This window comes from Epinephelus lanceolatus, chromosome 20 (assembly GCF_041903045.1).
Source record: "Epinephelus lanceolatus isolate andai-2023 chromosome 20, ASM4190304v1, whole genome shotgun sequence".
Taxonomy (NCBI): Eukaryota; Metazoa; Chordata; class Actinopteri; order Perciformes; family Serranidae; genus Epinephelus; species Epinephelus lanceolatus.
Genome location: NC_135753.1, coordinates 12,666,523 through 12,680,128, shown reverse-complemented (window position 1 = coordinate 12,680,128; position 13,606 = coordinate 12,666,523). Strand labels below are relative to the sequence as shown.

General features: G+C 38.4%; 1 protein-coding gene across 1 annotated transcript in view; it reads left to right on the top strand.

Moving 5' to 3' along the window:
* phex (phosphate regulating endopeptidase homolog, X-linked) overlaps positions 1-13,227 on the top strand; it is a 31,667-nt gene extending 18,440 nt beyond the window's left edge. The window contains exons 11-22 of the mRNA XM_078162601.1: positions 213-341; positions 584-685; positions 4,046-4,123; positions 4,941-5,044; positions 5,138-5,196; positions 5,634-5,688; positions 7,206-7,273; positions 7,370-7,500; positions 7,788-7,853; positions 8,282-8,386; positions 11,066-11,142; positions 11,261-13,227. Coding sequence (XP_078018727.1) covers positions 213-341; positions 584-685; positions 4,046-4,123; positions 4,941-5,044; positions 5,138-5,196; positions 5,634-5,688; positions 7,206-7,273; positions 7,370-7,500; positions 7,788-7,853; positions 8,282-8,386; positions 11,066-11,142; positions 11,261-11,363 — 1,077 coding nt within the window. The 3' untranslated portion in view covers positions 11,364-13,227. The remainder of the gene's footprint in view (positions 1-212; positions 342-583; positions 686-4,045; positions 4,124-4,940; positions 5,045-5,137; positions 5,197-5,633; positions 5,689-7,205; positions 7,274-7,369; positions 7,501-7,787; positions 7,854-8,281; positions 8,387-11,065; positions 11,143-11,260) is intronic.
* Positions 13,228-13,606: the final 379 nt, after the last annotated feature.

The following is a 13,606-nucleotide window of genomic DNA, read 5'->3' as shown; positions in this document are numbered from 1 at the left end:
AAGACTTAAGAGGGAGCTCCCAGTTTACTTCACAGCCTGCCATAAACACAAATTATAATATATGTGAAATAATTTCATATTTGAATGTCAGTCCCAAAAATTTCCCACCCAAAGTGATGATTCAGAGGCTGACAGACTAACAGTGTAAGTTAGTGCCATGTGAAGGGAGAGACAATGTCACCTTGCATCTCCGTCTCTCACACCCCCACCAGGTAACCACGGGAACCACCTCTCTGACCCCGCGTTGGGATAAGTGCGTTAACTACGTGGAGAACTCGCTTGTTTATGCCACCGGGCGCCTCTTTGTCAACACACACTTCCAGGAGGACAAGAAACACATGGTGCGTGTGTTCTGAAAATGACATCATTGCCTAAATCGTGGGTCACATGTTTTATTTTTGTATATGTGTAACAGATGTTCGTGTTGAGTGTATTTTGTCTGTGTGTCACCTGGAGGTGATGTCAGGCATTTAATGTTGTGTCATTTGCGTCAGTGCGGGTGTGTGTGTTTATGTGGCGGTGAGACCGGGCGCTTCATTTTTTGTAAACGCTCTCTAATTAATTTGAGTGTGTGTTTTTTCAGATGGAGGAACTGATCCAGGGCGTTCGCTGGGCGTTCATCGACATGCTGGAGAAGGAGAACGACTGGATGGATGATCCAACGAAGAAGAGAGCCATAGAGAAGGCAAGAACAGCTGCCAGCCTTATCACCATGTTTCTTCCTATTGCCTCTGTCCTATCCCAGAACTCCCTAAAAACTTTTTTTCACAAGGATGGGCGTGGTTTTGCAAGACGTAGTAATGCATTTTTTGGCGAGTTCTATGACTGTCTCAGCCCATGCTTTGAGTGCACGTTCAAGGTACACCTTGTAGGAATGCAGCAAAAAAATACTGAATTATTTTGGCTGGATGCAAATGACGAAACAAGTGGTGAAGAGGGAGCTGAGCCGGAAGGCAAAGCTTTCGATTTACTGGTCCATCTACGTCCCAACCCTCATCTATGGTCATGAGCTCTGGGTAGTGACCAAAAGAATGAGATCACCGATACAAGCGGCCGAAATGAGTTTCTGCCGTGGGGTGGCTGGGCTCAGCCTTAGAGATAGGGTAAGTAAGTTCAGACATCTGGAGGGAGCTCAGAGTAGAGCCGCTGCTCCTTCGTGTCAAAAGGGGTCAGTTAATGTGGTTCGGGCATCTGATCAGGATGCCTACTAGGTGCCTCCCGTTCGAGGTGTTCCAGGTACGTCCCACTGGTAGAAGGCCCAGAGGCAGACCAAGAACATGCTGGAGGGATTACATATCTCATCTGGCCTGGGAATGCCTTGGGGTCCCCCAGGAGGAGCTGGAAAGCATTGCTGGGGAGAGGGATGTCCGGGGTGCTTTGCTTGGCCTGCTGCCCCCGCGACCCGGCCTCGGATAAGCAGATGAAAATGGATGAATGGATGCAAATGAGAAGTTGGACTGAGTGGCAAAGAATGGGCTAAAGCTTGGAACATTAGGCCAACTAGACCGAGTACACGCTACACACAGAATATACTATTCATGTTTTCCTTAATCATCAGTCTTATATTTACATGGAAATAAATAGCCTTTCTTGTAAGCCTGATACCACATTGATATCAGAATATAGAAGCTCATCCATCTGAATAGATATTTGTTGCTGGACATAGTGTAGTCCATCTAAATATCATATTTCAGCACAATTTAGTTGTACATATTTATCATTATAATGTCATGATGGTCAATTTAAGAATTCAGCTGCAGTCAGGTTAAAGTAATTTGAAATCTGCAGGGAAGTCTATTTATGCTGCAGCAGCGCAGCAGTACAAGGAGCAAAAATCTACGTGTATCTTTGTAACTCAGTCATCTCAGAAAGAAGAAACATCATCTCTGTTTGAAGTTGCAGTTAGGTGTGAGGTCTCCTGTAGGTTTTTTCTTGGGGTTAAGGCAAATGTTGCATTAACAAACAACTTTTTGGTTAAGGTTTTACTAGTTTATCCAACAAATGACAAGACAACCTACAGTGAGCTGACAAGAACAAGCATCAGGGACACGACTTGGGACTTAAAAATGACAGAAGTGTCAAAAATTGCAGTTCTCTGAATGGCCACTTGAGGCTGGCTCCAAAAGTGAGTCAATTCCCATAGGCCCCCATGTTAAAATGCCCAGTTTTACAGCAGAAATAAACACGTTTACAGCCTGGTACAGTTTTGGTCTCTAGCTAATTTCAGCATTGATTGCAATTGTGGGGAGGTAATTTTTTATACAACTTACCCTTTTACATTTTATTAAGGCTTAAAGTTACGCGTAATTAAGGGCGGGAGGCTTTGAGTGACAGGCTGTCTGCCGTTGCGTCCTTAGCTTCTCAGTCAGATCCACCCCTTGCTCTTCCACATCTCCACCCTCTCGCCAAATATGGTCACACAAGTCCACAATCCAATGAGTCCACAATCCAATGAGTGACGTCATGGTAGCTATGTCCATTATTTTTACAGTCTGTGTGTGTGATGCTGGATGTAAGGTGCTGCCCTCAGGTGTAATACAAAGCTTTTAGGGAGTCAAGTCCCAAATTAGTCTGGACAGTAACTCCACAGCCACTGTAATAATCTGAAAACCTATTTCTTTTTTTCTTTTTTCTTTTTTTTAAGTTTAAGCCACTTTTTTGGTGGCCACTTAGGGGCAGCATTGTTGTGGTTTACACCAAATCCCAAGCAAAAAAATCTGTCTCTTTAGGTATAGAGAAATTATTAGAGGATAGATAGATAGATAGATAGATAGATAGAATTGGAAAAATGTGTAAATATTTGTGACACAGTTTGTTAAATATTAATGCAAGAATAGTATAAGTAGGAATAACTTAGAACATTACTTAAAAGAAATATTTGATGATGATGAAGATTTGTTTCGAACATGCAAAAGAAATGAAAATTAAAGATGTAAGTTAGAAAGCAAAACCAGAATACCCAGCAGACATATTTAGTAAACAGGATAAGTATTTCATGTCTGAAAAGGAGAAGGAGGAGGTGAATACTTATCAAGTCCTCCCCCTTTTTTCATATAATTTATTAATAAACTTAATATTACACATAAATATTGAACAGTTAAAATATGAATAATAAATCAATTGTGGGTTACAGTGACTTCTGGGTGAAACAAGTCCAAAGGCCAGTCTTTTAACTCAGAGTCTGACACTCTGCGGGAGGAGTTGAGAAGTTTGATGGCCACAGGCAGCAATGACTTCCTGTGGTGCATCTCAGAGGAATGAGTCCTGCACTGAATATACCTCAGTGCTTGACCAGCTCACCATGGAGTGGGTGGGAGACATTGTCCAAGACGGCATATAACTTACACAGCGTCCTCTTCTCTGGCCACTCACAGACACTACCTGGCACTTCAGATGTCACATGAAAAGCCCAAGCAATAAGCTAAAAGAGGCTAAAAGCTCAGTAGAGCTGCCGTGTTGTCATCATGAATGACCCCTTTCAAATAACTCACACTTATTTAACTTATTCTTAACATGAATACCTACTGCGGCTTTAAACCAGAATATTGACCGAATTCTAATGAGAATAATATTACTTTGATGTCTGTGTCTGCTTCGTCTCATTTCATCATGAGTGCTCGCACATTTTTTTGATTTAAGACCTTGTTTTTCTTTGACACAGCAGCGTCGTGCCGTCATTCATTTTGCTGTCTTTGTATGTGGAGGACCATTGACTTTTAAGTGCTCCTTTAATGGAGTTCTTTTCTCCTTGAACCTTTTCTTCTCATCCAGCAAATCTGTTGAAACGACGATGTTGAAAGCATTTAAACACATCCAGTTCACCTTGAGTTTTTCTTCAATACTAACTCTTTATTGTTCCCATTGGCTCTTTATCTCTTATGTAACAAAGCTGTGTTAGGATTATTTTTTTGTCAGGGCACCTTGACTGTGAATCTCACTCTTTATTCCTTGTAACAGAATTTAATCGTATTCAGTTGTGTTTATGATTATATAAAATCTGTGTAAATCCTCCGTCACATTCACTCTCTTGTCTCCCTCTCTCAAGGCTCATGCAGTCCTGGCTAAAGTTGGCTACCCCGAGTTTATACTGAATGACACCTACCTCAATGAAGATTTAAAGGAGGTTTGTATAACACTAGTAAAAGCTGGTTCTTTAGCATAGCAGGGGTACAAATTAATATCAGAAATGAAAACGTAAAATTAGCAAATAAGAAGGCAAAAAATATAAGTTTGATTGTTTCTTATTTTAGATTTTTCCTTGCATCTACTTGCCTATAAATGTGACTTCAAGAGATTAATGGGCAGAAATGTTTATCACCTGTTTGTCTTAGTTGCATTGATTTTTGATTAGCAAATATGTGCTTATATCTTAAAAATCTTAACATTTAAAGAAATACTTCCCTGACAAAATGACTCAGCCTGTTTTACCTCGATTTCCTAAAGAAAACTTGATGACTTGAGGTAATGTTCTATAACTTGCCCATTTTAAAACTAGTTGGATGAAGTGTTCCGTGACTGTCCGTCATTTTGCCCTATGGAAGGAGACATGTTGAATTCTGCTGACAGCGATATCTTCAGCTGTACCGACACAAGCGCTAACATGACGAGCGAGCAGCTAACAAGAGTATTGACATAGCTGTGCATGGAGTCCTTTAAACTTGTGGCGTACGTGTCGTAAACAGTAACAATATCTGAACACAAGTGGTAAGCTGGATACGCATGATAGACATAGGTGTGAACGGTGATGTGTCTCAACTGTCCACTTGTGTTGGGATCACTGAAACACATGTTAAAACCAGGTATAAACAGGCTCAGAGAGGCCAATGAAACTAATGTTTTTTTCCCAAATAGAATTTTTGCACACGTTAGATTAACTGTGGGGTTACTTGGGGTTAAGTGCAGTACTTAACAGTGTGTATTTGCGTTTGTGTATGCTTCAGTTAGCGTTCAGTGAGAGGGACTACTACGGCAATGTGATGCAGACGTTGAAGTTCATCGCCCAGTCGGATATCGCCTGGCTCCGAAAGAGCGTCCCACGTACAGAGTGAGTGACAGGACTAATCTGTGTCGACATGCTGTGACTTTTTGTTTTATTTCCTCATTCGTGCCATAATGTGTACGTGTGTTTGTGTTGCAGGTGGTTTACAAACCCAACGACTGTGAACGCCTTCTACAGTTCCTCCACAAATCAGATCCGTAAGATTGATTATTGAGATGTTAATATTTTATTTAAGTATTCAGAAGTTCTTGACTTCTTAAGTTCTGTCCAGACAGGCTGACGCCACACCGCACCTCAGTGATTTCAATTAAGTATCTGCCTAGGATACATTTTTGGGGATTATTAAACCTATGAAATGGCTGAGGAGGCATTTCATTGTCAGAAATAATTGGGGCTTTGCATTAAAAGCAAACTAAACCTGACAGAGAGGACATGAGGAGTGCTTTCTAAAACAGGTCAAATTTGATCTGTTTTATAATAGTTACTCTCCTGACAAATCACAGTGTTTAAACACAAATAACGCTGCCTCATACAGGCTGGAGAAGAAAAAAGGCCGACCTTGTTCAGTAAATGAATCCTGTCTGGACAGGGCTAAAGACACACAGATTCAAACTATTTTGATCTTCTCATTTAGGATTTCCCGCGGGAGAGCTTCAAAAACCCTTCTTTTGGGGAAGAGAGTATCCAAGGTGAGATTAAAGAAATGTAACACGCTCTACTAACAGACCAAAGAAAAGTGCAGCCTCATGCTTTTTACTCAGGAGAATGTGAAGCTCTGAAATAATTATTGTGACATGAATGTCCTGACAGAAAACCACAATGAAGAAGTAAAGTGCTGAGGCCTGTGGACAAACAGCATAATCCAGTACCTTCTGCTGAGTCATATGTTTTTTAATAAGTTATAATTTTATTTTTAGGTCAGTTTTAGTCCTAAATAGATTGTTTTTTTTCATTTGTAAATATTTCGCAACCACAAATGAAATAATTCTCAATACTTTTTGTACAGTATACGGCTAATGAAAGATACGTCTGAAATTCACAGGATTTATTAGTTTGTTTCCAAAAACTAAACGTAGTCATAATACTAAAAAATAATTTTTATAGTCTTGTGCACCAATTAATGCAGTCAATGAAAGTGACAGTCCTAAAAACAGAGCTTTGTTTTGGAAATAGCTTTGCTACAGTGTCTTGAAAGCCTAATTATGGATATTTTCTGCATAATACTTGCTGGAAAATACTGTCAGCACCTGTCCTTGCCTTGCACTTTCAAAACATTTATACATGGAATTCCAGGGAGAAACTACAGAAGCATAACGTGTTTAATTGTTTTCTGAATAAACAAGGTTGTTATCTCAATTCTGAGGAAACTATCATGGGTAAAAATATTTGCCTTGTTATTCAGAATTAACAACAATATAATCTGTGGATCTTGAGATTACCTCATGGGAAAAAATCTTGTTTTCCTGAATTAAAAGGATAATAATCCATTGAATTCCATTTTTTCTAAATCAAGTAGAATATTATCTCATTAAAGCAGAAAAGCAAGAGCAGAAATATTTTTCCATAACAAGTTTTCTCAGATATCTTTGATAATCTTGTTATTTCAGAAAAGCAGAGCAGGATGTGACTGCATTTCTCTTCTGTAACAGCAACTATTAGCAATGATTATGATCATGCTAACCAAGAAAAGTTAGCAGTGAAGTGTCTACTCTAACAAGTAACATTTTAAAGCATAAAAAAACAACCAGAGTTTTAGTCACAGCAAACTACGTCAATATGGAAATTTAGTTTAAATTATTAGCAGATAGCTGTCCGTTGGCTGGCAAAGCTAACATTCTAGCCAGCCAGGGAACATGCTAATGCTAGTCAGCTACAATAGCTTCTTTCTATTGTCTTTGTACTTTGCTGTTTACTCTCCCCTATTATTTTGTTCTCAGTATTGTTAAGTATTCCATTCTATGAAGAGTTATTGAAGGGTTAAAAAAGCTCTCCAAGCTAGTGACTTCGCTAACTGACAGGTATAATGTTCGTTAGCTTGGTTGCTAATGGAATTTTACAGAGTTTACTCATAACATGTAGCCTATTTGTATTATCAAGTCCTCTTTGCAAACTGTTTAAATCATCCCGCAGCAATTCAATTTAAATTACTGTGCGAAGAAATTTCCCTGTTTTAAATGTTGTGACTCATTTTGTTATATGTTTCCAGATCTTTAAGTTACGGTGCCATCGGGGTGATAGTAGGACATGAGTTAACACATGGCTTCGACAATAACGGTAAATACTGATCACCAACAATGACCTCAGAAAACCACATCAGCAATTTCTAACACAGTGGTAATTTATTTTGTGTGTAATGTTTTTCATGAACAGGTCGCAAATATGACAAGAATGGCAACCTCGACCAGTGGTGGAGCAACTCGTCTGTAATAGCCTTCAATGAGAAGACACAGTGTATGATTGAGCAGTATAATGGCTACCACTGGGAGGAAGCAAGCCTGAATGTAAGACGTTTGACTCTACAGAATGTACAGCAACAAAATAATCCCTTAAAAACATTAAAGCACATTAGAATAACAATCCAGTCAAGAATATTCTTGCATAATGTCAGTCTGACACTTTACAGTCTTATTCAAGTGTGTATTTCTGTTTTTATTATGTGCTATTTAATGTGTTTCAGTAGTCAGAGTCAGGTCGCTCTGATCCAGAATGTATGACTGTAACCTTGATAAATACTTGAAGTAATAATTTGAGAATTTGTGCTTTGTGTGGTTTCTTTTTTGTTCTCTAGGTGCGAGGCAAGAGGACTCTAGCAGAAAACATAGCAGACAATGGAGGAATCAGGGAGTCTTTTAGGGTATGATCTGTTTTCTTACATGACAGAAAACAAGCCTTTCCTGATCTTGCGAAAACATTTTTAGGCGTTTTTAAAAGCAGACACTTAACCTTTCACACTGAAAATTATTGGTGTAACTAATTACTTTAATTATGATTTTATTGTGTTCAGGTGTGCCAGTAAGCCGTGCCAGTGAACCAGCATGAATACCAGTGCATGCCCTCAGTAGTTTCCCCTGTGCTTGTTATTACCTTGGCATGTGTTTGTTTGTAGTGACGCCTATGTTTATCACCTGCACCTTATGTTTGTAATTGGTTAGCATTTAGTTGTGAGTTACCTGTATTTTGAAACCCCACATTTCCATTGTGTGAAAGGACTATTAATAAAACTTGCCATTGTCATGCTTACAAACCCAGGTGAGAAAATGTTCCCTGTATGTTTGTGTGCAGGCGTACAGGCGGTGGGTGGATGAGAGCAGAGGTGGTGTGGAGGAGCCTCGGCTGCCTGGAGTCGGACTGAACAACAACCAACTGTTCTTCTTAAGCTATGCTCATGTAAGGACACAAGCTATTTTTTCCACTCTACCAATGCCATGATTCAACCAGTAAGAGCACTTATCTGCTCCTCTCTTGTCCTGTCTAAATATACTGGTATTTCGCAAAAGTAGGTGAAAAGAACAGTTCACCCTGAAATGAAAATATATATCTTTCCTCTTACCTGTAGTGCTATTAATCAGTCTGGATTGTTGCTGAGTAATGGAGATATCGGCTGTAGAGATGTCTGCCGCCATGACCCGGTTACTCAAGATAATCCACAGACCTTGTTCTGATCAGTGTTATGTGGGAACTGTTTTCTTTCTACTGAGATAGACCCCCAAACCATATCACCATGTGTGCATCTACTGCTATCTCACCTAGCACCACTAAGCTAGCTAATGTTACAGCTCAGCCAAGACGGACACAATGAATGTTAACATTTCGCGCTGACACAAGCACGAGCCTCTCGTCCATGAGTAGATGCATGCTTCCTTCTGCGTGGTGATACAATTGGTCGATGAAGTTTGGTAGAAAGAAAATAGTTCCTACATGAAACTGCTCACAACAAGGTCTGTGGATTATCTTGAGTAACCAGGTCATGATTTCTGGAAAGAGACTTGGCTGTTGAGTTTTTCAAATTAACTTTTTGGCGCTTTGAGCACCACAATCCGAGTGCTATCTAGTTCCATTGTATTGGAGAAAAGGCAGACATCTGTACAGCCGATATCTCCAGCACTCTGCAACTCACACCAAAACAACTTAATCTGATAAACAGCACTAAAGGTAAGAGGAAAAATATTTTTTTTCATTTTGGGGTGAACTACCCCTTTAAAGTTGAGTTGGCTTAAACTGGTAAGATATACAGCTTTCAAAGCAGTTTCAACTGTAAAATCTAAAGCTGTATGACATTAGTCCTTATATCAGTTGTGTTTGTGGTTCAGAAATTGTGATGTGTAATCAAATGTGTCATAAAATCAAACTGTTTATTTAAATCCATATGAGCAGTGGTGGAAAGTAACAAAGTACATTTACTTGAGTCCTGTACCCAAGGGTGATTTTGAAGTATTTGTTCTTCATTTGACTAATTCCATCTTTTGCTGCTTATTACTTTTACTCCACTACATTTCAGAGGCAAATATTGTATTTTTTACTGCACTACATTTATTTGACAGCTTTAGTTACTTTATAGATTTAGATTATTAAAAGAAAATATAATCAACAAATTAATTATGATGCATTATTATAAATTAAGCTAATTAATATAGCAAGTAATATATAAGTATTAAAATTAGCTTCACATTTACCAACTGCAGCATTAAAGTGATGCACATATACATCAGTAATTATAATATAACCTATATTATTGTGAAAGGAGCCATTCTGCTTAATTAGTAATTTCTTTATTGTTTCTTAAAATATATTTTCATTTTATTTTTTATTCCGTGTGTACTTTTTAATTAGAATTTTGAATGGAGGACTTTTACTTTTAACATTTTTACCTAGCAGTGCTGGCAGGGTTACATTTGAAGTGTAAAAGGTTACAGATTAGTAGTTATGTAACTATTTTAAGTACTTCATCAAACTTATTACATTCCATTGCTTTTCTAACAAATGATTTAAGCTGGGCAATAAAACTGAAAAATGTCCAGAAATAGGCTCTGCCAAAAGACAGCATTCATACACGATAATAAGACAAAGCAACGGAATTAAAGTTATATTCTACATATAAACTTTTTACGAGAAAGAATATATTTTCAATGTGACCCCTCTGTAATCACCAATATTTTGAGTAGTTTACGTATTTTTTCTTCATTAACATTTAACTGATAGCATTTACTTGTATTTTGTAATTTAGTAGCATGTAACTAGCTACTTCCCAAAACTGGTCCTTAGTACACATTCAGCGCGTTTACATGGACAGTTTAATTCCCTTTTCATTCAGAATTAAAGTTCATTCCTATTAAAAGTGATCTTGTAAACACCTAATTCGGATTGAAAATGGCCAATACGATTGAAAATTCAATCTGATGTAAGGGGCTGGAATATTCCGTTTCTAATTCCGAATGAAAGAATTTCTCGCACTTGTATACACTCATTCCTCTTTAAGTTCATTCCGGTCTTTCTGCGCATGCTCGTTTCCTTGCCCTTCTGGCGCAATGACGTGTATAGCACACATAGCAACTGGCTGAGATAGAGCAGTCGAACTCGTTGCACTAACCGGTTTCCATTCGCCACAGCATGGTCTTCTGTCTCCCTTCTTCGACCTTCTGCCTCCCTTCTCCTCTTCAACAGACGAAGCATTAGCAGAACAAGGTTGTTGTCGTATTGCTGCTTTAAGAATGTAAGCAAAACAAGCCCGACAAAGGCACTAAGAACAGCGTCGTCAAGTATCTTGTTATCCGGAGCGAGGACTACAGTGTTTTCTTCCGGTAACGTAAACACGTAACATCTGCCCCGCCCCCTATCCAATCAGAAGCTTTCCCTGCCCCAAACCTTGTGTGGACCCGAATAAAGGCGATTAAACTGATCTCCCGTGTAAACCCTCATTCGGAATGAATATTTCCCATGTAAACTACCTGGAAAAACTTTAATTCCAAACGATTTCATCCAGATTTATTTAATTCCAAATGACAAGCCATCATGTAACCGCACCCATTGACAATGAAACCATTTATCCTATGTACTTGTACTCTGTAGGTGAGATGTAACTCATACAGACCAGAAGCAGCCCGAGACCAGATCCAGAGTGGAGCTCACAGTCCACCAAAATACAGGTGAGCTCACATACACACACACACACACACACACACACACACACATACACACACACACACTAAAGATTCCACACACAATCCTCACAACCTGACTTTTACCATCACTATCGCCCTGCAGAGTTATCGGAGCGATGAGTAACTATGAAGAGTTTCGGAAAGCATTCAGCTGCCCTGAGTCGTCGGTTATGAACCGAGGTGCAAAGTCCTGTCGGGTGTGGTGACCTTTAAACCTCAGCTTGACCCTGAACCAGCAGGACGTCTGTTGAAAAGGCAGATGATGCTGGACTTAGCACGCATAGTTTACATGATGTGGGAACAAAAATGAGTTCTTCTCACACAAAGAAACTACACTCATGTTTGGGTAAGAGTGGAAAGTGTTAGAGACTGAAGCCATTTTAATGAGCTACTGTGTACTATTACTGCAACAGATCTGTAACTGTTTCCACAGGTACATTTACTGCATATGCTGCAGTTACTTCATAAACTATGACTGAAGCCATTTGTTAAGGACCATACGTTATGGATTATAGATATGTTGCAAAAAAGAGGCTGTCCCCTTTGACAGCAGCCATATATGTACTGTAAGTATGTGTTGATAAAGCTAGAACCTTTATTACGGGAATAAAAATGTATATATTAAGTAAAGATACCATGACTAGATTTTTTATTTAGATAACATAACCTATATTTCAAATTTTATGCTAACTGTAGTAAACTGAATTATATCAGATCAATATTTATTAGCAGTCATGTTAATGAATTCCCTAAGATTCATTTATGATTGAGCATAAATGCAAAAAATGCTAAATATATTACAGAAAATTGTAGTTAGGTACTTATAGTGAAATTTTTATCTCATATAGAATGAATCACTGTGTTGTGCACGAATGTAAATAATCACTTCTGGGTAGCAACCAGCAATTTTTTTCAGTTGCTGAGATACCTGAAATTGGCAAGCTTTTTTATTTCTGTTATAATTTTAGCCGTAACTGTAACATTTAAAAATATATGGTAAAACACTGTGGTCCGACCTACCTGACGTTTCTGCTGGGCTTATTTTATGTACTTTGTTGCTTTGCTAGTGTCTTTGTTAAACCAAATCCACCTGCAAGGAAGTCAAGCAGTGTGTGTTTAGCAGCCTAACGAAACCCACCTAAAAAAACATCTGCATCAATTTAAGCATATGCTGTATTTGGAGTACTTTTTACTGCTTTACCTTACACACTAACCAACTGAGCCAAGTGTGGGCCAGCAACTTCCTGCAATGTTCAGTGAAGTAAAATGACTGTTTGTCAGTAGAGTCTGGTGGCTTTGTGATAACAGCTTCAGTCCCCTGTTGGAAGGGCTGTCTGATGGTGAGGAAAAGCAGTGAAAACGTTCTAAATATAGCGTACACTCAAACTGATATTGATTTTTTTTTTCAGGTGGGCTTTTAAAACTTACCAATTGAGGCAGCATTTGCTCAGCGCCATTTCATTTTATGTACGTGCTGTGGGGTTTTTCCATCTGGAAATGATTGAAAACAAACATTGTGATTTGGTCTAAGTCTTAAAGCCTTTTCTCTTTTCTGTCTCTTTAAATTGTGGAATCTTGCATCATCATTTTGATAATCTGCTGGCTTATTTTTAAGGTTTAATATGAGATTAAACTACCTGAGATTTGGTATGTTTTGTATTATGTGTGTAAGTGTGTGTGTGTGTGTGTGTGTCCTTTGATACAGTCCTGTCTTGGTTTCTGTCCCCTTTTGTTTCAATATCTGTTTTGTGTCAGACATTTATATTCATTCTGCTGCAGTTCAGCCCGAGGCAGATGAACTCACAGAATCACAAGCACTCATGATGCACTCTCTCCATTTGTCTTTCTGTCTCTCTGTTACAGAGGTGCACTCACACGTCAGCTTGTTTGTAGTATTTCATGTTGCTCTGGAATAAAGGAAGTATTTTCACAGATTTCACAAATTTATCAGAAAATGTGAAGGATAGATTTTCTGAATATCAGGAGTGATCATTAAAATTCAAGATTGTCATCCCTAACCTAATGTTCAGATTTTGTTTTCTACATTAAAATCATTATCACCAGAAGTTATTTAAACTGTTTTTCTTTTTATCTGACTACCTTTTCTCATTCTGCTTTTTGAAGCACTCATTACTTTGACACAAGCTGGTTCCAATTTTAAAATAGTAGGGCTGCAACTACGTTATTTTCATTATTGATTACTCTGTTTATACAATATTTTAGTCAAAATGAAATGGCAGAAAATAGTTTAAAAAAACAACAACAAAAAAACATGCTCATCATAATCTCCAAGAACCCAGTGTCTTTTTTTCGTACTGTTTTTTTTTTTAAGAAAATTCACACATTTTGAGAGGTTAAAAATAGCAAATCTTAAGGATTTCTCCATCACAGTGGCGTAAGTAAAGACAGTACAGTGTCATGGGGAGAGGGGGGCTCCAACAATGTTTTG